This window comes from Tupaia chinensis, unplaced genomic scaffold (assembly GCF_000334495.1).
Source record: "Tupaia chinensis unplaced genomic scaffold, TupChi_1.0 Scaffold000139_1, whole genome shotgun sequence".
NCBI classification, from domain to species: domain Eukaryota; kingdom Metazoa; phylum Chordata; class Mammalia; order Scandentia; family Tupaiidae; genus Tupaia; species Tupaia belangeri.
In genome coordinates this window covers 2,959,586-2,982,816 of record NW_006159609.1, presented here as the reverse complement: position 1 = coordinate 2,982,816, position 23,231 = coordinate 2,959,586, and the positions used below count along the sequence as shown (strand labels likewise).

Genomic DNA, 23,231 nt, shown 5'->3' with positions numbered 1-23,231 from the left:
CGGCAAGCAGGTCGCGGCCGGCGCGGGGCTGTCGCTGCGCGTAGGGGACTCGCTGCCCGAGGCTGCCAGCAACAGGGTCAGGCTATGCCTCATGGGGCCCAGCGGCAGGGCGACGCCGGCCCGGGCCCCTCAGACTGGGCCTCGCGGGCCCCGCGGACCTCAGGCCCCAGCGCTTGTACCCCGAGCGCTGGCCGAAAGAAATGGAGGGAAAGGTCCAAGTCGCCTCCCGCTTCACTTGGCAGGTCGACCCCCCGCGCTAAGGCGGGGGGGAGGGGAGGGGATAAGAAGATCGAAGCGGCGAGGCCCAGCGATGACTCGACCGCGCCACTCAGACAACGGCCTGGCCGGAAGTCAGTCTGTTCGCTCCAGCCCCGCCCACCGCATTTCGCGCCCCTCCCCACCCCGGATCGTAATATCGCGAGAGTTCACAGTCTTATGGACTGGGAGTCTTTAGTATTGAAGTGATGTCATAGTAACAGCGGCAAAAATAACAAATTCCGGATTGATCCCCTTAGTTAGATAATACAATATTAATACCTAGACTCAACAATTAAGTGTTCAACATTTACCATACTTGCTATATTTATATGTATTTATAAATGTTTTTTTGCTATAACATTTCAGGGTTGTACATGAGATCACACCCCTACATTAATATATCTCTAAAAATTTTTTTGAGTTATCCTTTATAGTCATACTATAATCAAATCTGAAAAAATAAACAATCGTTTGCTAAAATTATCTAATACCCCGGTCATATTCAGATGTCCTTGTTCTCTAATCTTTTCAAAAGCTTTTAAAAATGTATTTATTTTATTGATGATATTGGTATGAGAGAGAAAGAGACAGGAAAGAAGTATCCTCAAAAGAGTCTAGTCATGTTGTGATCCCCTGCCCACAGATCTCCTGATAGGTACCTGCTGACCCTAGCATTTTTTCAGGCAGATAGACCTGGGGATTTAAAACCTGGTTGATCTTGTGTTTTCCGATACTCCAGTTCAATTTGCTACCAACCGCTCGAACCACGGTCGACTACATGGGAGTCCAGCGACATAGCCATTAAGCCAACTCCTGGTCCCTAAAGTAACTTTTCATAGCAGGTATTTTCTTTTGAGCCAAGATCCAACCAGAGATCACTTTCTGGATTTGGTTGTTGTAAAGTTCTGCTTGCCCTCCCCACCCCCCTCAACTAGAACAGTTCCCTCTACTTTTAAATTTTCTTGATAGTGGCTTTTCGAAAAGAACATATCAGTTGTCTTGCAGAATGAATCACATTCTGGATTTAGAGTCTGTTTCTCTCTTTTCTTTCTTTTTTTTTGGGGGGGGGAAGTTTTTGCTATAGGGTGCATGCACTCGCCAGAGAGAGACAGAAAGACAGACAGACAGAAAATGAGAAATCTCCCCCCAGGGGGGTTGCCCACACCACAATCCCTTTTCCTCATTTCTCCTTTTGGGATCTTCGGCTCGTACGCACACGCGCCCGGCATGAGTTTTTTTAAGCCATCGGGTCTGGGACTCGAACTGCGGGCAACTATGGGAGTCCAGCAACATAGCCATTTTGCTAACTGCTGGTCCCTAGAGTCTGTTTCTTCATGGTGTTTGTTTTTCAAGTCCCACAGGGATTTGAGATTGAAGCACTTAGAAATGCATTAGAATACAGTAAAGCCAAACAATTTAAATTTTTAAAACACAAGACTAATAGAAATATAGAAATACAAGGAGTTCTGAGAGGGAAAGGCTAATAAAGGAGTATTATGAACAACAATAGTCAAGTTGGGCTAAAAATAGATGACACCTCCTGGCTGCCCCCCAAAAATAAACTGTATTTGCTCATGAGTGAAGTATATATGAATTTTAAACCACTTTTCTAGTTTTTTTTTTTAAATAAAACAAAACAAAAAATAACACCTATATCAGCAGTCCCCAATCTTCCCTGCACCAGGACTCATCTCATGAAAGACAACAATCCCAACAGCGGTGGTGGGGTGGGGTGGCGCTGGTCCCAAGAACAGCAAGAGCACCACATCCCCATGCACCCCATTTCCACTACCACCGCCTCGAAGCATACAACAAAACAATCACACAACAGTAGGGTTCATTCTCCCATGACAGTCCTGTTCTGCCACTGATTCAACAGGAAGTGGAGCCCAGGCAGCAATGTGAGCAATGAAAAGGGGCAGCAAACACAGAACAAAGCCTTAGTCATTTGCCTGCTGCCCACCTCATGCTGTACAGTCCAGCAGACAGGCAGGCACCAGTACATTCTAGGCCCCTAACAGGCCATGGACCAGGAATGGTGTGCATCCTGGGGTTTGGGACCCCTGCTCTATGGGATACTGAATAATGTAGCAGATTGCCTCAACAATAGCTGCTTTATATGACTATTTCTTTGAGACATAGAAATCAAATTTCAGGAAACCTGGACACTGGTACTTCCTAAATATCCAAAAATACACCTAGCACACTATAGGCTTCAACATATATTTGAATGAATAAAGGGCTACAGATTTTTCTTTTTTATACTAGAGAGAGAGAAAAAGTGAGAAAGCACACACTAGGGGAGATGGCCACACCACAATCCCTTCTCCATTTTCCTCTTGGGATGTTGGCCATGCACATACACGTGCCTGGTATGGTTTTCAAGTCACTGGGTCCAGGACTCAAACCATACATTCAGCCATGTGGGATGAATGTATGGTCATCTTAACCACCATGCCCATGGCTGGCCTAGGACTGCAGTTTTGACTGAAGACATAACATAACATAAAGCTCAAGTGAATGAAAACAATTCTGCAGGGGCGAAAATAAGTATGATCTGTAGCATGTATTAACAGTCAAGTAATTAAAAGTTCTCCCTATCTTTTTTTTTTTTTGTAGAGATTTTTGCTATAGGGCGCATGCGCTTGCCAGATAGACAGCCAGAGAGACAGAAAGAAAGAGAGAAATCCCCCCCCAGGGGGGATGGCCATGCCGTGATCCCTTCTCCTCCATTTCTCCTCTCAGGATCTTGGGCACACACGCACACGTGCCCGGCATGAGTTTTAAGACACCGGGTCTGGGACGCAAAACATGGTCTACTACGTGGGAGTCCAGCGACATAGCCATTATGCCAACTGTTGGTCCCAAAAGTTCTCCATATCTTTCAAAGAACCTTCCTATTAGGAAAGGTTTTGCTGAAGTGCTACAGCACACAGTTCAAAGTGTACATATCCTGGCCTGCTTTGAGTATAGGTGATTTGCATCATTAGTAACCCCATTCAACTGTATTTTTTCTTTAGGCAAAATTCAATATCTACATATTGAATATTATTACATGTCTTCCTAAATTATAAAATTTTAGTTTAAGTATACATGGCTTAAAAGCCTCTCCAGTTAGATTAAGAGAAAAGCATGAAAGTGAATGGGAAGGAAGATTTTCAAATGGACCCTCAAGAGAGAAAAAAGCACCAGAAGCAAAATAAGCCTATCATAAAATGGTTGTTTATCCTCTTTACCCTCCATTTTCTTCTCTTCATACTTTTCATGCTCTCCTTCACAGATACTTTATTACCTTTTCTGGTTATAATGATCATTGCAAGAGATTCAGAGAATGTGGAAATAATTAGGAAGATATTACCCATAATCTAATGACTATGACTAAAATTTTGACGTAGAGAGCTCTCTGTACCTCTTCTGGTTCTGAGGACTGCCCAAGTTGCAAATTGTTCTTTGTTCTATTAAAGTTTGTTAATTTTTAAAAAATTAACTTTATTTTTAATTTGACCAGAGAGAAACAGAGCAAGAGCATGGGAGAGTGAAAAAGCAAGCTGCCAGGTCTGGGACTCAAACCGTGGTCAGCCATGTGGGAGTCCAACGCCCTTAACCACCAGGCCGCTTGTCACCCCCAATCTTGTTAAAATTTTAAAATAATTATTTGGTGTATATTACCACAATTTTTCTGTGTACAGATACACATTTTATTTCTTTGAATTCTATTATAGCATGAATATATTGTAGACCTCTTTCATATAACTACATGTAGATCCATGTGTGTATTAGTAGTGGCTATCTAGAATTTTATTCTATGGGCTTTTTTTTTTTTAAAGAATTGCTTTATTTAAATTTATTTATCCATTTATTTATTTACTTTAATTTTACCAGAGAGTGACAGAGTGAGACAGAGAAAGAAAATGAGAAAGCAAGTTGTCAGATCCAAGACTGGAACCCCAGTCAGCCAAGTGGGAATCCAGCACCCTTAAACATCACGCCACCTACAGGCCCCATTCCATGGGCTTTTTACATTTCTTTTATCATTGGAAATTTGAATGTTTTTCACATGACCAATTAACTTCTGACACGAATAGCATTTTAGCTTCCCTAGCCAATATTTTAAAGAATTGTTACGCCAACTGGGGAACCAGCAGTTGACGTAATGACGTCGCTGGACTCCCATATAGTCGACTGCAGTTCAAGTCCTGAACCCGGTGGCTTAAACTCATGCCAGGTGCATGCACGTGTGTGCCCAAGATCCCAAGAGGAGAATGGAGGAGAAGGGATTGCAGTGTGGACATTCCCCATGGGTGATGATTTCTTGCTTTCTGTCTCTCAGTCTCTGTCTTTCTGGTGCGCGCATGCGTCCTATACCAAAAACCTCTCCAAAAAAAAAAAAAAAAAAGAAAGAAAGAAAGAAACATTTAATTGTATTTATTACTTTTTTAATTTGCTGAAGGGCATGTGTGCACACCAGAGACAGAGAGAAAGTTAGAAAGCAAGATGCCAGGTCTGGGACTTGAATCAAGTTCAGCCAGGCGGGAATCAAGTGCCTTAACCATCATGCCATGTACTGGCCCCTTAGCCCATTTTTCTTTGAGGTAAAGGAAATGTTTTTCAAGGAAGGTGTTTGTCTTTTTCCTTTTTAATGAATATGAACTCTTTGCATTACAAGGAAAAGATCCTTTTTTATGATATATTCTAACCTTTTACCCATTTTAGCATTTACTAGGAATGGGATGGTAAAGTTGCTTCTTTTACTATAATTTTTATATAGGCAATCTATCAGAATTTTTTGATGTTAAACCAGAAAAGGCCTTATTAGCCTAAGCAATACTCATATTTACAAATATCTTGAGCATTTATTGTTTTGATTTAAAGTGATTTCTCATCATCCTTCTCACTATATTTCTGTCTCCTGTCTAGAGGGCACACACACCTTAAGGCAAAAATAAAAACAAAACAAAACAAAAAACTGAGGAAGAGATACAATTTTTCAAAATTTGTTTGCCACAATACAATTTATTTAATCATCCACACTTGCCCCACTGGTTTCCCAATGTGTATGCCATATATAAAATTTTTGGTCTTTTTCTCCCAAGTTCTTGGCCAGTCTAGCAATTCTGAAAGCAAAATCACTCCATTGTTTGTTTTTTTTTTTTCTTTCTTTTTCTTTTTCTGAGAGATTTTTGCTATGGAACACATGCACTTGCTGGATAGACAGAGATAAATAGAAAGTGAAAAACCACCCCCAAAGGGGACGACCATGCTGAAATCCTTTCTCCTCCATTCTTGTCTCAGGATCTTGGGCACGTAAGCACACTTGGTGTGAGTTTCAAGCCTCCGGGTCTGGGACTTGACCTGCAGTTGGCCATGTGGTTATTTTGTTAGGTTGAGAAAATGTTCCTAAGGATCCGCAGGAAGCATGTTGCAGGAAGCATGGAGGTTAAGGTTGTTAGATCCCACAAGTCCAATTGTACAGTTCAAATCCTGGATCCTGCAGCTTGAGGAACACATGAGGAACATGTGTGTGTGTGCCCAAAATCCCAAGAGGAGAATAAAAGAAAAGGGACTGTGGTGTGGCCATCCCCTGTGGGTGGGGGGAGGTGATTTCTTACTACTTTCCTTCTTTGTCTCTCTCCAGCAAGTGCACATGCCTTATAGCAAAACTAAAAACAAAAAATAAAAATAAAAATGCTCCTATTTGTATTTTATATAGAGATTTTAACATGGATGATTTTTTGTTTTATTAAATTACTTGCAACATGAGGATTCAATTATACTCCTAGTCTTTGAAGGGAAGGTGATAATAGAACCAAGTAAGAATTCAATGAGGTTCACTATTTTAAGATCGTCATGAAAGAACCTAGAACTATATACCCTGTACACAGGGGACAGAATTCAAGAAACGTCTATTCAGCTCCCCATAGCTACATAAAGGCTATACAAAACTTGATCCATCTCAAGAAGCTGCGTTACCTCACATCTGCATAGGATTGTAAGACCAAACCCAGGAAAAAATTAAAATATTCAGTCATTTCACACACACACACACACACACACAGTCTATCTTGACCTAGATCTTATAAGCATTGTAGACATAAAGATGAACAAGTTTGAGAAGGTTCCTATGAGGTGTACTTTACTGTGGGGGAAGACAACAAATAAATAGGAAATCATCAACTAGAAAGAATGTTATACAGAGAATTTTAAGAATCATATGATTGGGAAAAAAATCTATGATTATTTTAGATTGGATGGCCAACAGATGATTCCCTGAGGAGATAAGTTTTAAACTGAAACCTGAATAGTGTATTCAGAAATTAAGATTAAATGGTTGGAATAAGAAGAAAATCGTAAAAGATGTTCTAGCATACAAGTTATCTGCAACTACATGAATTGTGTATTGATAAATATTTAAGCATTTCAATGGAACTCTGGAGGAGAAAAATCTTGAAACTTTATAGCAAATATGTAATACAAAATAAAATTTAACACATGTAGATGGTTATTGATATTTTTTTGTTTACCTTTAATGTATTTAACCCTCCCCATGTCTTCTCTTTTACTTTCCCATAAGATCTTTTTTTGGGAGGGGAGGGGGAGAGGTTTTTACTATAGGACGTGTGCGTTTGCCAGAAAGACAGAGACAGAAAACGAGAAATCACCCCCCAGGGGGGACGGCCACATTGCAATCCCTTCTCCTCCTTTCTCTTCTCAGGAGCTTGGCCACGCACGCACACACGCCCAGCTGAGTTTAAGCCACTGGGTCAGGGACTCAAACCACGGTAGACTACATGGGAGTCCAGAGACACAGCCATTATGTCAACTACTGGTCCGTCCCATAATCTTGAGTTCTTCAACCATAAATTTTTCGGACACAGGAGAAAGATGTCAACTCATTCCTGGAGACATAGATACATTAATTTTTCAGATGGGACACCAAAAGACAATGTCTTATCAAACTAAGAAGGAAGGCTGGAGCAAAATGTGTAAAGCAAAATAATGTATTTGGGCCAAGGTTAGGATAATCACCCAAACACCACAAAATTTAAGTTGCCTTGAATAATGAGTCTAAAAAATTTAAGAATGACTTTAAAGACAAAGGTCATGGGGCTAGTAGGTGGCATGATGGTTAAGGCACTAGACTCCTACATGGGTGACCATGGTTCCAGTTCTGGACCTGGCAGCTTGCTTTCTCTCTCTCTCTCCCTCTCTCCCTCCCTCTAGTGAGTGCATATTCCCCGTCTTAGAAAATTAGAAAGAAAAAAAAAAAGAATTCTTAAAAAAAAAAAAAAAAAAGGCAAAGGTCACAAATGGGGGTGGGAGGGAGAAGTCTTTCACAGACTACACTAGGGGAGCAGGAAGACCTCATGGTCACTTGTAGTCACTTTGCTTAAGCAAGGTGGGAAGACAGGGAGTCTGGAAGGTAAAGGAGGAATATACTTAGGCAATAAAAACGTTCATGAAACAAAAAAGTCCAATGAGTCTAGGTAACATCTTTAGCTATATAAGGTACACATTCCTAAAAAAGCCACAAGTTGTACTTAACTTTTCTTTCCTTATAAAACTGACTTAGGTAGACTAGAATCTCTTTTCAGAAAAAAAATTATCTATTTTGGGATCTACCAGTTTCCTTAAAGTTTCAGTTTGACAATGTGACATTTTAACACAAGCGACTCCATTTTAGTCTGGTCTGTTGGAGCCCAGAGCACAAGCTTAGTCCAAAACAATGGTCTCTTATACTTTTTCTTTTTTAATTGCCGAAGGGCGCGTGCACTTGCCAGAGAGAAAAAGGGAAAAAGAGAAAGCACCCCCTAATGAGGTGTGGTCACACCGCAATCACTTCTCCTTCATTTGTCCATCCTGTCAGTATTTGGGACATACACGCATATGGGCCCAGCATGGTTTTCAAGCCTCTAGGCCAGGATTTAAACTCTAATCAGTCATGTGGGATCCAGCTCCCTAAACTATTAGGCTATGAAGCCAGTCCTTCTATAATTTTTATTAAACAATCGGATAGTGTCAATGTCTTGATGGATCAGAAGAAAAGGTTGTCAGCTCCGGGTGAGGAGGAAGATAGAAGTTATGGATTGAATTGAGTCCCTCTCCCTCAAATGATATGCTCAAGTCCTAATCCTTACTACCTCAAAATGTGATCTTATTTGGAAACAGGAATTTTATAGAGGTAATGAATTTAATATGAGCACATTAAAGTGGTCCATAATCCAACATTGCTTAAGTCCTTATTTTAAGAAAGGAACATAGGACACAAAGACAATGTGAAAACACACTAGGACAGCCAGGTGACTAGAGTGACATCTCTAAAAACCAAAAAATACCAATGATATTCAGCACACAGCAGAAACCGAATGAACCGAGGAAGGATTTTTCCCTAAAGACACCAGAAAAAGCACAGTCTTGCCAATATCTTAATTTCTAATCTTTAGAACTGTGGGGCAAATTTCTGTTGCTGTAAGCACCCCAGTTTTTGGTATTTTGTTAAAGTAACTATACAGAAAAATTGTTGAAGCAAATGAGGAGAGGCTGACCAAATAGGCTGAGAATTTAACTGTGCTCCAACTGTGTCATTCAGTGCTCAACTGCAGGAAATAGAAACCAATACAGCTATTGTAAACAGAAAGGAATTAAACACAGAGAATTAAGCACTTACAAAGTCAATGGAAAGATGAGAAGTGGGCATTAGGCTGGGTGGTTAAGAATGCCTTTCAGTACAACATTGCCAAACAGGACGACTGGGAACTGCCAGCCCTGCCCCAATGGGGAAGTGGTAAAATAGAAAGTAGGAATGTTGGCTTCAAGAATATTCTGCGTTGGGAACCAGCAGTTAGCGTAATGGCTATGTCGCTGGACTCCCACGTAGTCGACCGCGGTTCGCGTCCCGGACCCGGTGGCTTAAAACTCACGCCGGGCGCGTGTGCGTGCGTGCCCATGATCCCGAGAGGAGAATGGAGGAGAAGGGATTGCGGCGTGACCATCCCCCCTGGGGGGTGATTTCTCGCTTTCTATCTCTATGTCTCTCTCTGTCTGTCTGGCGAGCGCACGCGCCCTATAGCGAAAATCTCTCTCAAAAAAAAAAAAAAAGAATATTCTGCGTTAGCTGTGATTTAAAGATCAGGAAAACTATGACTGCTGCCAAAACTTTCAACACCAAATATGAATGATCTGTTGCTTACACAGTTACCCAAAACTTAAAAAGAACAATAAACCAGCTATAAACATGTATTTGTTGTTATGGCTTAAAACAACAAAAATCTATTTTCGCTCACATTTTCTGTTGATCAAAAATTTCAAAGCAGTTCTGACTCTGGAATTCTCTTGGGGTTTAGCCATATTTTGACTTGGTGAGCAGTCATCTGAAGGCTTAACTGGGGATAGATGATCCAAGGTGGTTCACCTATGTGGTTGACATGGTGGTTTGTCATTGCTTTTAGACTTTTCAATGGATAGAATCCGGAAATTTACACACACACACATGTAAATATATAATTCTTTTCTTTTTTAAGAGAAATAAAAGCTATCATGGGTTTAGACTAGTATTTCATTTTCCTTTATTTATTTATTTATTTTTTTGGCCAGAAGGTACATGTGCTTGCCAATGAGACAGAGAAAGGAAGAGAAACCCCCTACCCCAATGTGGTGTGGTATACAATCCCTTCTCTTCTATTCTTTCATCCTGCTAGATTATTTGGGGCATGCATGCACACAAGCCTGCATGCTTTTTAAGCTGCTGGTCCAAGATCCAAACTGTAGTCAGCCATGTGGGTCAGGCTCCCTTCAACCGTTAGGCTATAAGAGTGGTAATTTCAATGAGAGTTTCACATTAAGTGATTTCTATTTAACATTTTTTAAATGTGTGTGTTTAAATGCTATATTTTTAAATAATTATTTTAACTTTTTTTTTCAATTTGACCAGAGGGATGAAAGTGTGTGTGTGTGTGTGAGTGTGTAAGAGAGAGAGAGAGAGAGAGAGAGGGAGAGAGAGAAAGATGAGAAAGCAAGCCGCCTGGTCTGGGACTCAAACTGCATGTGGGAGTCTAGCACCCTTAACCACACCACCTGCTGGTCCCTAAATGTTAATATTTTTGTATCTAGCAACATTAGCAAAATTATTTTTCATTTTGACCTCAATATATATAATTTTAATATAATGCTAATATTACAACTAATAAGACTAAAGAATGAACTTTGCTAAGATTTCTTTGCAGTTCTATTTGTCCTTGGAATATATTCCACTAAGGATATTCATTTAAAATACTGTTTTCTGGGACCAGAAGATGGCATAATGTTTACATCACTGGATTCCTACATTGTTGACCATGGTTCCAGTTTCAGATTATTTAAAACCCACACATTCATTCATGTGTGCATGAATGCCCAAAATCCCTAGAGGAGGATGGAGAAGGGATTGTGGTGTGGCCGTCCCCCTTGAGGGTTGATTTCTTGATTTCTGTCTCTGTCTCTCTGGTGAGCACATGCGCCCCATAACAAAAATCTCTTGAAAAAAAATTGTTTTCTGACATCATTTGGATAATTCTTTCTCCTGTACAGTTACTCCTATGTGAAATGCATCCATGTCCTGTATAAAACCTCTCCTCACTTAAGATTTGGCTTTCTGGGATCCTCTCCACTAAGAACTTATTTAAGGACATTGAGTAAATGACAGAATTTGAACCCAGTCAGTCTGTTGTACTCATTTTCTACCTGCACTAATACCTTGGCTAATTTGCTGAAGGTAGATCTGGGTTTCCAAAGAGCTCAGTGAAAGAGTTTGAGCAGGCATGGTGGGTGAACGAGAAGGATTGAGTCAGATTATCAAGGCTCAGACTTCTGCTGGGGACAAGTAAATATGGATGTGAGCATAATGAGATTAATCTGGCCAGTGCATCTCTGGTTTGAGTCTATTGTGAATACTTATTCTACAGCTCTGAATGGTCTAGCTGTGCGGAAAAGCAGTTTTCTTAACCAGGAACAGGAGGTGCTGTGAAGGCTTCTAAGCTGCTGTTCTCTCCTGTTTTCCTGTTCTCTTGATCAGCTCTTATACATTCTATTAATATATACTTAAGCTTAAGGCTGCTTCTAGGAAAAGCTTTCCCTCACGTCTCCTACATTACACTGGGGCACCGTGCTATGCACACACATGCCATCCTATTCTTCAGCATTTTTCTCCCACCGGGATTCAAATTCAGTGAGGAGAAGGCCTCTCAATTAAAACTTGTTAAATTAATGTGATAGATTAAATGAATGAGTTAAAAATTAAGGTTGAGAGATCAGAATGGTTTGGCCTGCTAGCAAAAGCTTGTCTGCTAGTGCAAAACTGAAAACCAATATCCAAAGCTAAAAGCTTGAATATCTGACAAAATAGGCTAAAACCTGGAACTTATACAGACGTGTGAAAATCCATGGGCGAAGCGAACACATCCAAATTCTTAAATTTAGGAGAGAAATACTAATCACTGGGAGGCATTTTTTAAGGTAAAGAAAGATATTGTCACTAACATATGTTGTGAAACATTTGTGAAAGCAGCAACTTCCAGCTGAATGGCCTGACCCAGATCTGTCAGGCCATGTTTGGCTTTATGTAAAATGAGTCTTTCCTATCCAGTTACTGAAGAAAGAAAAATCTAAAGGCTTTTGAGTTCACCTCTATAAAAGCAGGGCTTACTGGGAAGCTAAACAGGTAAGAGGAAGGTTTTTTTTTTTTCTTTCTTTCATGACAGAAAGACAGACACAATCTTGGCCAATGACACTGGAAGATAGGTCATCTAGAGGGACAGGGTTGATTCTGGGGAAAGCCTTGTCCTCTTTTATTCCTGGGCTAAGATGTTTCACATGCATCTGCCCAGCACTCTTGTTTCCACCCTAGTAGAGAGCAGAAAATAATCCCTGCCCTAGTCTGGCCATAGCTATTTCACAATTATTTGGGTCAAGAAGGGCTGAGTAGAACAGCAGGCACCTGGGCAAGTACTCCCTCAAACAATGTTCTTTAAAAATTGTTTAATGTAGTAAAGCTGGGGAGGCATCAATTTTCTATTCTCTTATTTACTGGAAACTAACCTGAATTTATTCTCACTAACTGAAGCAGAATCAGTATTCTGAAACCATCAGTTCACTTTTATTATAGCTCTCCTTTTTTTTTTTTCAAACTCTTTCAAAATTTTTGGGAACAAGTTCCTGAGAGGCACACTCAAGGACTTACAATTCAGTAACTCAAAAGGCCACAGTTATCAGATATACAGCACTACTCACACATTATTTGGTTTTCAAATTTCTGTTCTACTGACTTGCAGTTAAGGGCTACACTTTATGGATATTGCACAAGAATTCACCAGGGATTAAGTATGCTTTAGAAAGAAGTTTTATTCTTTTTTTTTTTTTTCCCATGCCAGGCAGTAATTTTGGAAGGGCAGAGTGCGGCTGCCAATTCACATTTTGTCAATGTATTCCAGTGATAAGCATGATTCCATAAATCAGCACACCATAAAGCGGCTAACTGGCTGATCACCCCTAGTGTGGCTGTGGGTTACAGATTAAATATAGGACCACCACTGAGAGAGTGGATTACAAAGTGCCATGGAGCACAGAGAGGAAAAAAAACCATGTCATTTTGTGGGTATTTTGAAGGTTGTTCTTATGGAAGGAGAAAGCATGAGTTTTAGAGACTGACAGCAGGCCCAGTGACTTAATGGGCAATGCCCTTTAAATGAAAATGTGACACCCTTGTTAAAAAATTAAGAATTTCAAGACAGTGAAAATGGAGCATTAAGCCAAGTGTGTAGGTGGTGCATTCATGAAGCCAGCCCTGACTGAGGGCTTTGGGTTCAAATCTTACTCATCTTTTCAAATTTCCTGGCTTTGAAAAAATCACCCTGAGGCTCATGTTTTTATCTATTAAATAGTATTAACTGAACCTGCCTTGAAGAGTTGGGATGAGGGTGAAATGAAAAGATATGCTATATGGTAAGTGCACAGTCCTCCTACTTTCTTAATGTTAGGCCTCTTTTCCTCAGTTGTTCCCTAGGCACCCCTCTTTGACCTTCTATTCCCATTTCTCTATTTCCTTTTTAAAATCTTTCAAAATGACATTAGAGTGAATCTTATGACATGGTCTATGTTCAAACATTTAGGATCTACAAAACAGCAATTTTATATAGTTTGACTTTATACAAACTCCTTAGCATGGCTTTAAACAATAGACCTGGGCAAGTGGGCCTCTTTAAGGGCACCTGAGTTTTAGGAGCTACACATACTCCTCCTCTCTTCTTCCTGCTCCCCTCCTCTCTCACCTTCCTAGCATTTCTCCAGAAGCACCTTGTCTCACTTAATAAGGGGTTCCATGGGCCAAGGCCCTAGCCCACATTCCTGTACCTGAGATTGGGAACTTCCTATCCAAGTGACCTTCAGCCGGCTACTGGAACTGCAGGACCTCTTCACAGGCTGTTTGAGGCAGGTGGGAAGAATTTATAAATGCAGTCAGAGGTGGGGAAGGAGGAAGAAAATATGTTGCAGAGTACCCAGTGCCTCACAAAATAATTTGAACCTGGGTGGGATCCTGGAAAAAAATACGTTGGAAAGCAACCAGACCCTCAAAGAATAATTTGAACCTGGGGTAGATTTGTTTGTAATCTTGCGCCTCCCCCACCCCTGCCATATAGGCACTAGCCTGGCTTTCAAGGTCCCCTACATTCTTCATCTTACTCTTACAGTCTTACCTGTAGGTTGGTTTCTCTATACCTCCTCCTGATGACCTATGATTTCTCCAAGGATTCCAGGCATTTTTACAAACCTCCATCTTATACATGATGTTGTCTCAAACCCTTTTATCTGGTTCCTCCACCTGGTGACATGCTACTAGTTATTGAAGAACCATTTTATACATCAGCTCCAATGTTAGGCCATCTCACCATCCCAGCCCTTCCTCTCAAGCAAAGGTAGATGCTGACTATGTGTTTCCTCCTGTGACCTCATAACAACCCCTGTGAAACATCACATTACATGTAATTGCCACATCACACTGTATGTAATTGTCTTTTCTGCCCCTAAACTAAACTTGTGAAGGCTCTTCTGGGGCAGGAAATTATGCTTATTTTCAGTGCCTACCCCAGTGCCTGATACTTAGTAGTCAGTTATTTTTCAGTGCAGTGTAGTCATTAAAATCCCAGCTCTCCCACTGACCAAATGGCCGTAAGCAAATTACTGAAACCAGTTTTCTCGTCTTTAAACTAGGAGTGAACATAACTGCTTTCCTGAGTATCCCTAAATAAAACAATTCAATTGAAATAATTCTTCAAACTGCTTCACCACAATGATACATAGAATCGGTTCAATAAAGGGTAATCATTCGCTCTTATGATTATTGGTAATCTATAAGAGGCAGTAAATAGACCTTTGAAGCCAACCATGTGGTTTCCATTTTAATAAAAAAAATTAAATTGTATAATCTTGATAAAAGTATAAGAAAATGGTTTTAAAAAATTGCCTGAGGTAAGGTAACACTGTCTTGGAAATGTTTTAGTAAAAAGGGACCAATTAATACTGTTTAGTAAATCCCATTGGTTATATAGCTCTGGGTACTCAGCACCAAACTGGTGAGAAAGACTACATTATAATCTATTTGAGAGGTATTCATAATAATATTTATATTTCAGTAATTAAGTACACAGAACTAAGGGATTACAGAGAAAGTGTAATTTTAAAACCACCTTTAAGAAATTTAACTTAAAACTTTACATAAATATGTATTTATAATAACTACCGTTTTATAACTAGTTTTACAAAAGTTAAGTATTCCTACAAAAATGTCGTTAAATATGCATATATGTGTTACATTTTTTCAAAGGAAAAATTACAAGAAGACATGCTAATGGAAACATAAAATAATCACTATGAGTTCCTAGTACGGATCATACCCAGTTTGCTATGACTTGTTACCCCAAACTGAGATTTTTTTTTATCTATTAGCACATTGTGCAATATTAATAAATGTACTAATATTTGCATAATTGTACATCTAAATTCTGCATTTATTAAGGACATAGCCAAAAAGCCATGATCTAAGCCTGCAGGAAAAGTAAAAATTTGTTGATATACAAAATGACTATAATAAAGTTGGCCAACTTTGGTAAAGAATTATCTCAACCTTTGTTTTCCAAGCTAGTGCAATTAATTAAAATAAAATCGGTTTTTTTCCTAAAAAGCATCCTATTATTATGCTGCTGTTTGCAGTCTCAGGAGATAAGCCTACCTGTCTATAGTGATTAATCGCATTAATCCCCCACTTCTACCCCTACCCCCCAGGTCACATCTTGCAGATTTTAGATTTACTTAAATCACTGAAGTTGCTAATTTAAAATCTTAGAATATATGAAGACATTTGGGGTTGAGAATGAATAAACAGGGGGCGAGGGAGCACAGAGATCATGATAGCACAGTTGGGAAGATTTCAAAGGCATAGAAGGAAATCTGTTAAATCTTGTGTATTCTAGGTGGCAGAAACTGAAAATTAGTGTTAGCACTACAATAGTAACAACAACAATATCATAGTAAAGTAGTTTTTCTTTGAGTTGCCTTTTGTGCTTGAAAGTATAATAAATGGAATATCGTCTTTACTCTTGCAGTAACAGTAAGGCACCTCTGAAATCAGAGGCCAGAGGAAGCAGAAGCTTCCTTACGGAAAGAGATGGCGAAGTTTGGCATTGAGTTCTCTCTCCTTGCTCAAAAGATCCAGGCTGTGCTTTCTGAAGGCTTCTGACTGCAGCTTGAGTTCATCATAGGCTCTCTGGATCTCAGCCACCCTGCGCTGAAGCTCCCGAACTCTCAAGTTGCTGTCTACCGCCACAGCCTCTTGCTCAAACCGATCTAGTGCTTGCCTCCTGGCCACATCCGCTATCTCCAACTTCTCCTCAAGTTGGCGGATCTCTGCCTGTTTGTTCTGAAGTACCTTGCCCCTCTCCATGGACAGCTGCAGCAAATCCTCTTTCTCACGAGTGACAGTCTGCAGCCTGGCCTGCAGTTCCTGGCTCAGGGTGCTATGGGCCTCCTGGGCCTTCGCCATCTGCTCCACGGCCTGCTGGTGCTGCTGCTTGAGGCTTTGCAGCTGGCTGCGCAGCTGCTCTCTCTCCTTGGTGTGGGCACAGGCCTGCTGGTTCTGAAGCTCCAGCAGCTCCTTCTCTCGGGCCTGTGCCCGGCAGGCATCCTGTGCACACCTCTGTTTCACAGCCTCCAGCTCCTTGGTGAGGGCCTCTCTCTGGGTGGTAAGCTGCAATACTTTGGCCTTCTCATCTTGTAGAGCTTGGCTGAAGAGGCTGCTGTTCTCCAACCTCAGCTTCTCATTCTCTGCTGTCAATTTGATGTTCTGATTCTTGTGTTCGTCCTTGAAGCGGATCATCAACTCGTGGTTGGCTGCCAGGGTCAGAAATCGTTCTTCCAGCTTCTGGGCATGTTCGCGCTGAGCCTTCAGCTTCTCGACCTCCTGCATCCTTTTCTGCTCTAGCTCTGCGTTGAGCAGCTCCAGGATCTGGCAGCGCTCCAGGGCTTCATCTGACCTCCTCTTCAGGATGCAGATGAGCTGGGACTGCTCTTGGATGCGAGAGCAAAGCATTGCCTTCTCACTCTTTTCTTCCTCAGACAGGCCCCGGAGGTTTGCCAAGGCTTCCCTCAGATCGTCCAATTCTTTAAACTCCTCTTCCTGGTTTTGCAGTTGTTCATTTTGCTTATCTAAGGGCTCTCCAGGGGGTGGGGTGCCCATCCTGGGAGCCTGCTCCTCCTGAGGCATGGGAGCTCTCCTCCACTAACTGCTGAGAACAGTCTTTCCCCCTCAGATTTCAAAAGCCACAGGAGGTTGCTAAGGAAGCTTGGCTCTCTCCAGCAGTTGGTTTTCCCAGTAAGGATCCCTGTGATTGGTGGACAGGTCTTCAGAATGCAGTGAAGTAACAACAAGGGTATCTGGGGGAGTCCAGAGCCTACCTGGCCAGGCTACTGTTGACTTCCTAACCAATCGCAGCCCACAGCCCAATGTCTGGCCTGTGCACATAGAGAAGCCAACCTTATTTAATTTCCAGTCAGTATTACGGAGGAATCCTGACCCCATCTGACTTCTGGTTGGAGAAAACAAATATAAAGCTGTCAGTAACAGTCCTCCTCCTCCTCCCCTCTTTAGCTGTCATGAGAATAAATGACTGTGTAAATTCAGCTGGCTCCTGAAAAATATGCAATCTCTGAATACAAAGTAGCAGCGATATTCTGAAAGCCAGGACCTTAAATGGCTGCTAGTCCATACCTGCAGTGTTTGGCACAGCTCTGTATTGATATTTAAATATGAAATCAGCAAAGAGCAGTGACATTTCTTTTGTTTCCTTTTGCATTGTACCCATCTAGGAATAGGTAACTTATTTTTCTAAGCATTATTTTATTTGTTATTATTATTTATTTTTTAATTTGACCATAGTCATAGAGAGAGAAAGGGAAAGTGAGAAAGCAAGTTGCCAGGGACTTGAGTTGAACCAGGACTTAAACCGTGGTCAGTCATGTGAGAGTCCAGCACCTTAATCATCACACCACCTATAGGCCCCAGTAACTTTTTTTAAAACTGATTTATTTACTTTACATTAGTAACTGTTTTTTTTAAAGCCAGCTTTTATTTATTATTGCCAGAGTGCGCATTTTCTCAGTAGAGAAAGAAGGCACCCCCCAATGGAGCACAGTTATGCCACAATCCTTTTTTAAAATTTTATTTGCTATAGGGAGAAAGTGCTCACCAAAGAGAGGAGGGGAGTGAGAAATCCCCCTTCCAAGGGGGATGGCCATGGAAACCCTTTCTCTTGCATTTTTCTCTTGGGATTTTAGGCATACACACATAGTAACCCAGTGTGTTTTAAAAGCCACCAGGTTCAGAACTCATACCAGTCAGTCATGTGGGATCCAGATGCCCTCAATAACTTTTTATTAGATATTCTATTCATCTCTTCCTGGTTTTGCCCATTAGCAAATTAAGTTTATAGAAAGAAGCTTAATGAACAATGTACATGTGATTAAAAGAGAATAAGATCCAAATAAGGCTTATGATATATCAAAGTCAATTCCAGATGTATTAAATAAAAAGTAAAATAAAAATCAAAATATTAAACACAGAAACCAGAAGAAAATGAAGGTAAACATCAAATTTCTGGGCCAGGGAGGATTTTCTTAGCTTTAAATTATATTCTCAGGAAAAGTAAATAAATAAAAACCCTTCATACCATCAGGATTTTGGATGTACATGCCAAGCACTCAGCATGCTTTATAAGTTGCATGGAGCAGGACTCAAATTACATGGTCAACCATGTGGGATCCAGCTGCCTTAACCACCAGGATGTGGACTGGCCCCTCAGTGATATTCATTAGATGCTTGTAAGATCCCATGCTTGCTCATCACTCAAGCTGCCCCAAACCTACATTAAATGTGTATGAGGAAGGGAACCAAGTTGAGTCATAAGGGGGCATTTAATATATAAAACTCATACAAAAAAGTCTTTGTAGAAATCCTTTTTTAAAAAAGTAAAATATCAGGCAAGTTCAGAGAAAGAAGAGGCTGAAAAGACCTCAGAGATCACATGATACTAAAAACTATATATAACCGCAGGTTTTCAATGAAATACAACTGATTAAGCTTTTTATTCACTTTTCCCCCATGAGCACACCTGAGATTCTGAGAAAGAGAAAAACAACACCCCCCAAAGGGACTTGATGCCATGATCTATCCCCAGCTTCATCCAGTTTCAGATTATGGGCAAGTGTGTACCCTGTGTACTAAGGAAGGTCTCTAGAGATGAATCCCAAACTCTCCTACATGGATCAACCTCTCAGCGCATCAAGTTTTACTATTGTGTCACTGTCTGGCCCCTCTGTAGAAAACCTTCTAAGGATAAATGTTAAACCTTTGAAGGATAAAAGCAGGGCCAGCAGGTGGCATGACGGTTAAGGTGCTGGATTTCCACATGGCCAACTGTGGTTTGAATCTCAGACCTGGTGGCTTGAAAATTATGCCAGGCACGTGTGCATCTATGCCCAAAAATCCTAGGAGAAGAATGGAGGAGAAGGAATTGCAATGTTGCCATCCCCTGGAGGGTGATTTCTTCCTTTCCCTCTCTTTGTCTCTCACTGGTGAGCACATGAGCCCTATGGCAAAAACCTAAAAATAAAAAAATAAAAATAAATGTTAACCTATCTTCAAAGCATTTCAATTCCTTTTTTTTTTTTTTTTTCACACCTCAATCTCTTCTCCATTTCTTCATCCTGTTGGGATTTGGAGCACACACATACCACATACGTATACCCAGTTTATTTTTCAAGCTACTAGAACTGGAATTTGAACTACAGTCAGCAATGTGGGATCCAGCTCCCATAACCAGTAGGCCATAGGGCTGGCCCAGGATTTATAACATAAAATTTTTGTTCTTCTTCTTCTTTTATTTATTTATTTTTTTAAGCAAGAGTTTGCTATAGGGCGCTCATGCTTGCCAGAGAGATAGAGACAGAAAGTGAGATATCATCCCCCAATGGGATGGCTGTTACAGAACTCAAATCAGGTCCACTCGCCCAAGCGCTATAAAACCAAGCCATAGGCACATGGTGTGATGAAGGAAAGTACAGCTTTATTGCAAACTGCAAAGCAAGGAGAGTGGGCAGCTCATGCTGAAAATACCCGGTCTCCCCAAGATGTTCCGCACATGACTTTTTAAGGACAAAAATTAGGGGCGGAGGTCCTAGGCGCATGATCAGTTCAGTGATTGGTTCAAGTGATCATCTCGTGGGCATTCTTGATTGGTGAGGCCTTAGATAATCAAATTCCTCTTCAGGTGTCTGGAACCATTCAGCTTGGGGTCTTTGAGCTCACAACCAGCAGTTTCCAGCCTACAAAACATCTTACATATTGAAATGAAAACCTTCTTTCCTTTAAGAGAGAGTTTTAGAGGCCAAATGGCCCTCATTCATGGTCCATGTTGGTCATTATCATAACTAAAGTCTGAAGACTTACTCCCTACTCTGGGCAATTACAATGTAAATAGACTTTATATTTCATGAATCCTAGAAAATACATTAGGGAGTTCTTGCTCCGTTTCATGGCCACGCTGCAAACCCTTCTCTTCCATTCTCCTCTCTGGATTTTGGGCACTCATGCAGACACACCTGGCATGAGTTTTAAAGCCACCGGGTCTGGACTCAAATCATGGTGGACTACGTGGGAGTCTAGTGAGGTAATCATTATGTTATCTGCTGGTCCCAACATATAGCATTTCATTTAAAATAACAAGTCAGGCTACTTTGCAAATGAAATTTAAATCATCATAATTTTATTCTAAGAATTTTGATAAAATACTTTGTGAAAATTATACACAGGACAGTATAACTAAATAATTTATATTCTAATTAAAACTGTTGCATAGAATATGATTACTCTTATGCTATTTTCGTATAATAAAATTATAAGAAAAATGAAATATACACAAGGGTTTGTTTTGTCTTGTTTTTTAATACTCTTGTAAAATTCAGGCTTGAGATCTATTTTAGGATGGAAGCCAAAATAAGTCAAGAAGTGAATTCCACTTATCGCCAGTGGGTGGCACCAAAGTACATTTAAGTTGTGTTTAAACACTTGGGAGAGGGAAACATTTCTTAAAGCAGAAATACACTAGTAAATTCAGTTTCATTCCCCTAACATACAATTCCATCTTTTGTTAGAAATTACATAGTAAATAGGCTTCTTATGGTCAAATTCTTTATTATTGCTGATGTCCTCCATCCTTGTCCCCACCCCAGGAGTTTCTATTACTGTTTTTTACAACCTACATATTTACAAGTCCAGCAAGGGTTTTCAATGATCAAGTGGCAGGCCTTCTTGACTATAGCACAAGATTGTGGTATGATGGCAAACTAGAACATTTTGCTTATTACCAATATCCCATATTTAGTATATTTTTGGCAACTTTTTTTTTTTTTTTTTTTTTAAGGAGCAGCATCAGTTTAATTTTCCTAGCTTGCTCATATGTCTTTAATCTTGGACTCATAAGCAAATGACACATTTTGTCATTGTTAAAATCCCTTGGGTCTTATAATCAAAGAAACACATGCAGATTGACTTTAACATGCTGTATAATATGTGTGAGTGGCAATAAGTAGAACATGGGGGATCTCTGTCCCTGTAGTCAGAAAGATCAGATTCCACCTGGTTAGTAGTTTTCAATGGAGGAAACGATATACTTTGGCTCATTTGGAAATCTTGGCAATTAAAAGCATTCTGAGTGGAAGTGTTGCTTCAATCCAAGTGTTGGGGGAATTTACCATCTTCTCCCAGAGAGCAACTTCCTCTGAAGTAGAGTCCATCCAATCCACTTCAGTACCATAGCTTTTACCTGAAAACAAACAAGTTTGCATTTTAAAAGGAAAAGCTCCGGGTCAGCAGGTAGCATGGTGGTTAAGGGTGCTGGACTCCCACATGGGTGGCCACGGTTGGAGTCTCGAACCTGGTGGCTTGCCTTCTCACTCTCTCTCTGGTAAAATTAAAAATAAACAAATAAAAATAAAGTCAAATAAAATGATTCTTTTTTTTAATAAAAGAAAATCTCATGAGGGAATAAAAAGGAAGGGTCATTTCCTAATTATAATCACCAATGGAAGACACTAGGAAAAGTTTTAATACCATTGGGAGGACAGATCTAGGACTCAATACAAGAAAGACCTGTTTAACCATCTGAGGGACTGTTATGGAGATCATTCCATTATTCCTAGAGTAATGTTTTCTCTTCACATTAATGTAAAAGCTAAATGACAAGTTGTCAGGTATGGGGTTTTGGAGGATTCTATATTGGGCTGGAGGTGACACTAGATGATCTCTAAGGAACTGTGGGTAAGGCTTCAGAGTCTAACAGACTCAGTTTTGAGTCCTGACTCTGTCCTTTATCACCTCTGTTATTTAATTTTTTTGATATATCAGTTTCTTGGGAACCAGCAGTTAGCATAATGGCTATGTCGCTGGACTGCCACGTAGTCGACTGCGGTTCGCGTCCCAGACCTGGTGGCTTAAAACTCATGCCGGGCGCATGTGCGTGCGTGCCCAGGATCCCAAGAGGAGAATGGAGGAGAAGGGATTGCGGCGTGACCATCCCCCGTGGGGGGTGATTTCTCGCTTTCTGTCTCTATGTCTCTCTCTGTCTGTTTGGTGAGTGCACGCGCCCTATAGCAAAAATCTCTCCAAAAAAAATAAAAGATATATCAGTTTCTTTGGAGATAATTTTACTAACTACCTCATAGAGTTATTGTGAAGATTAAATGTAACAATAAAAATAACACATTTGATATAGGGACTAATGCTCTATAAATGTTAGTTGGTAGTTATTCAAAGCAAACACAGTGCCACCCAAAAAATAATTTCAACCCCAATGGACAGCCACTGCACCCTGTTAATCATCGTATCTAAATAAAGCCCTTGCCACACAGCCTGACATTTCTTTACTTGTTCATTTAATTACATTTAAACAAGGTGGAATACCTATTTTCATTAAGATGCAAAGCAATACAAATCTCTAGTGTCTCCAGTGAAATTTAGCCCATGAAGAATTAAAAAATATGGGACTGGCAGGTGGTGTGGTGGTTAAGGATGCTGGACCCCCACATGGCTAACCACAGTTCGAGTCCTGGACCTGGCAGCTTGCTTTCTCACATTCTCTCTCTCTCTCTCTCTGTCCCTCTCTCGTCAAATTAAAAATAATAATAAATAAATACATTTTTTAAAATTCTTAAAAAAAAAGAATTAAAAAATATAACAAACATTACCTGTTCCAAAGCCAATCCGAAGACCTCCCAAAAACTGGTTGGTTAATTTGTAATGGTCCCATACAGTAAGCTCTACACAGGCTTCTGTCAGATCTTCAGGCCTGAACCCATCGTATACCATGGTATGATTGAAGATAGGATTGGTGGGTTTT

At 40.4% G+C, this 23,231-nt stretch overlaps 3 protein-coding genes and 1 long non-coding RNA gene across 16 annotated transcripts in view; all 4 read right to left on the bottom strand.

Moving 5' to 3' along the window:
* CREBZF (CREB/ATF bZIP transcription factor) overlaps positions 1-337 on the bottom strand; it is a 3,207-nt gene extending 2,870 nt beyond the window's left edge. The window contains 1 exon segment of the mRNA XM_027770461.1: positions 1-337. Coding sequence (XP_027626262.1) covers positions 1-93 — 93 coding nt within the window. The 5' untranslated portion in view covers positions 94-337.
* LOC114007193 (uncharacterized) overlaps positions 1-14,222 on the bottom strand; it is an 18,425-nt gene extending 4,203 nt beyond the window's left edge. Inside the window, exons 1-2 of the long non-coding RNA XR_003548818.1 lie at positions 13,983-14,222; positions 13,639-13,707 (exon numbers count right to left, since the gene is read on the bottom strand). This is a non-coding gene — a long non-coding RNA (uncharacterized LOC114007193). The remainder of the gene's footprint in view (positions 1-13,638; positions 13,708-13,982) is intronic.
* A 1,585-nt stretch (positions 14,223-15,807) lies between these two features.
* Positions 15,808-17,149, bottom strand: CCDC89 (coiled-coil domain containing 89). The gene has a single exon (XM_006144946.3). The coding sequence runs from the start codon at positions 17,042-17,044 to the stop codon at positions 15,938-15,940; it is 1,107 nt and encodes a 368-aa protein (XP_006145008.1). The 5' UTR covers positions 17,045-17,149; the 3' UTR covers positions 15,808-15,937.
* A 4,051-nt stretch (positions 17,150-21,200) lies between these two features.
* The window catches only part of SYTL2 (synaptotagmin like 2), a 120,891-nt gene continuing 118,860 nt past the window's right edge, over positions 21,201-23,231 (bottom strand). For 12 of the 13 annotated variants that reach the window (XM_006144933.3, XM_006144932.3, XM_006144939.3 and 9 more), the window contains 2 exons: positions 23,080-23,231; positions 21,201-21,659 (listed from right to left, as the gene is read on the bottom strand). The exon at positions 23,080-23,231 is cut by the window's right edge and continues 87 nt beyond it. In XM_006144933.3, the coding sequence (XP_006144995.1) occupies positions 21,514-21,659; positions 23,080-23,231 (298 nt within the window). In that variant the 3' untranslated portion in view covers positions 21,201-21,513. The remainder of the gene's footprint in view (positions 21,660-23,079) is intronic. The other variant, XM_006144936.3, reaches the window with a different exon arrangement.

Bases quoted from the DNA above. Each gene is read 5' to 3' on its own strand.
- CCDC89 (XM_006144946.3), bottom strand. From the start codon at position 17,044: ATGCCTCAGGAGGAGCAGGCTCCCAGGATGGGCACCCCACCCCCTGGA.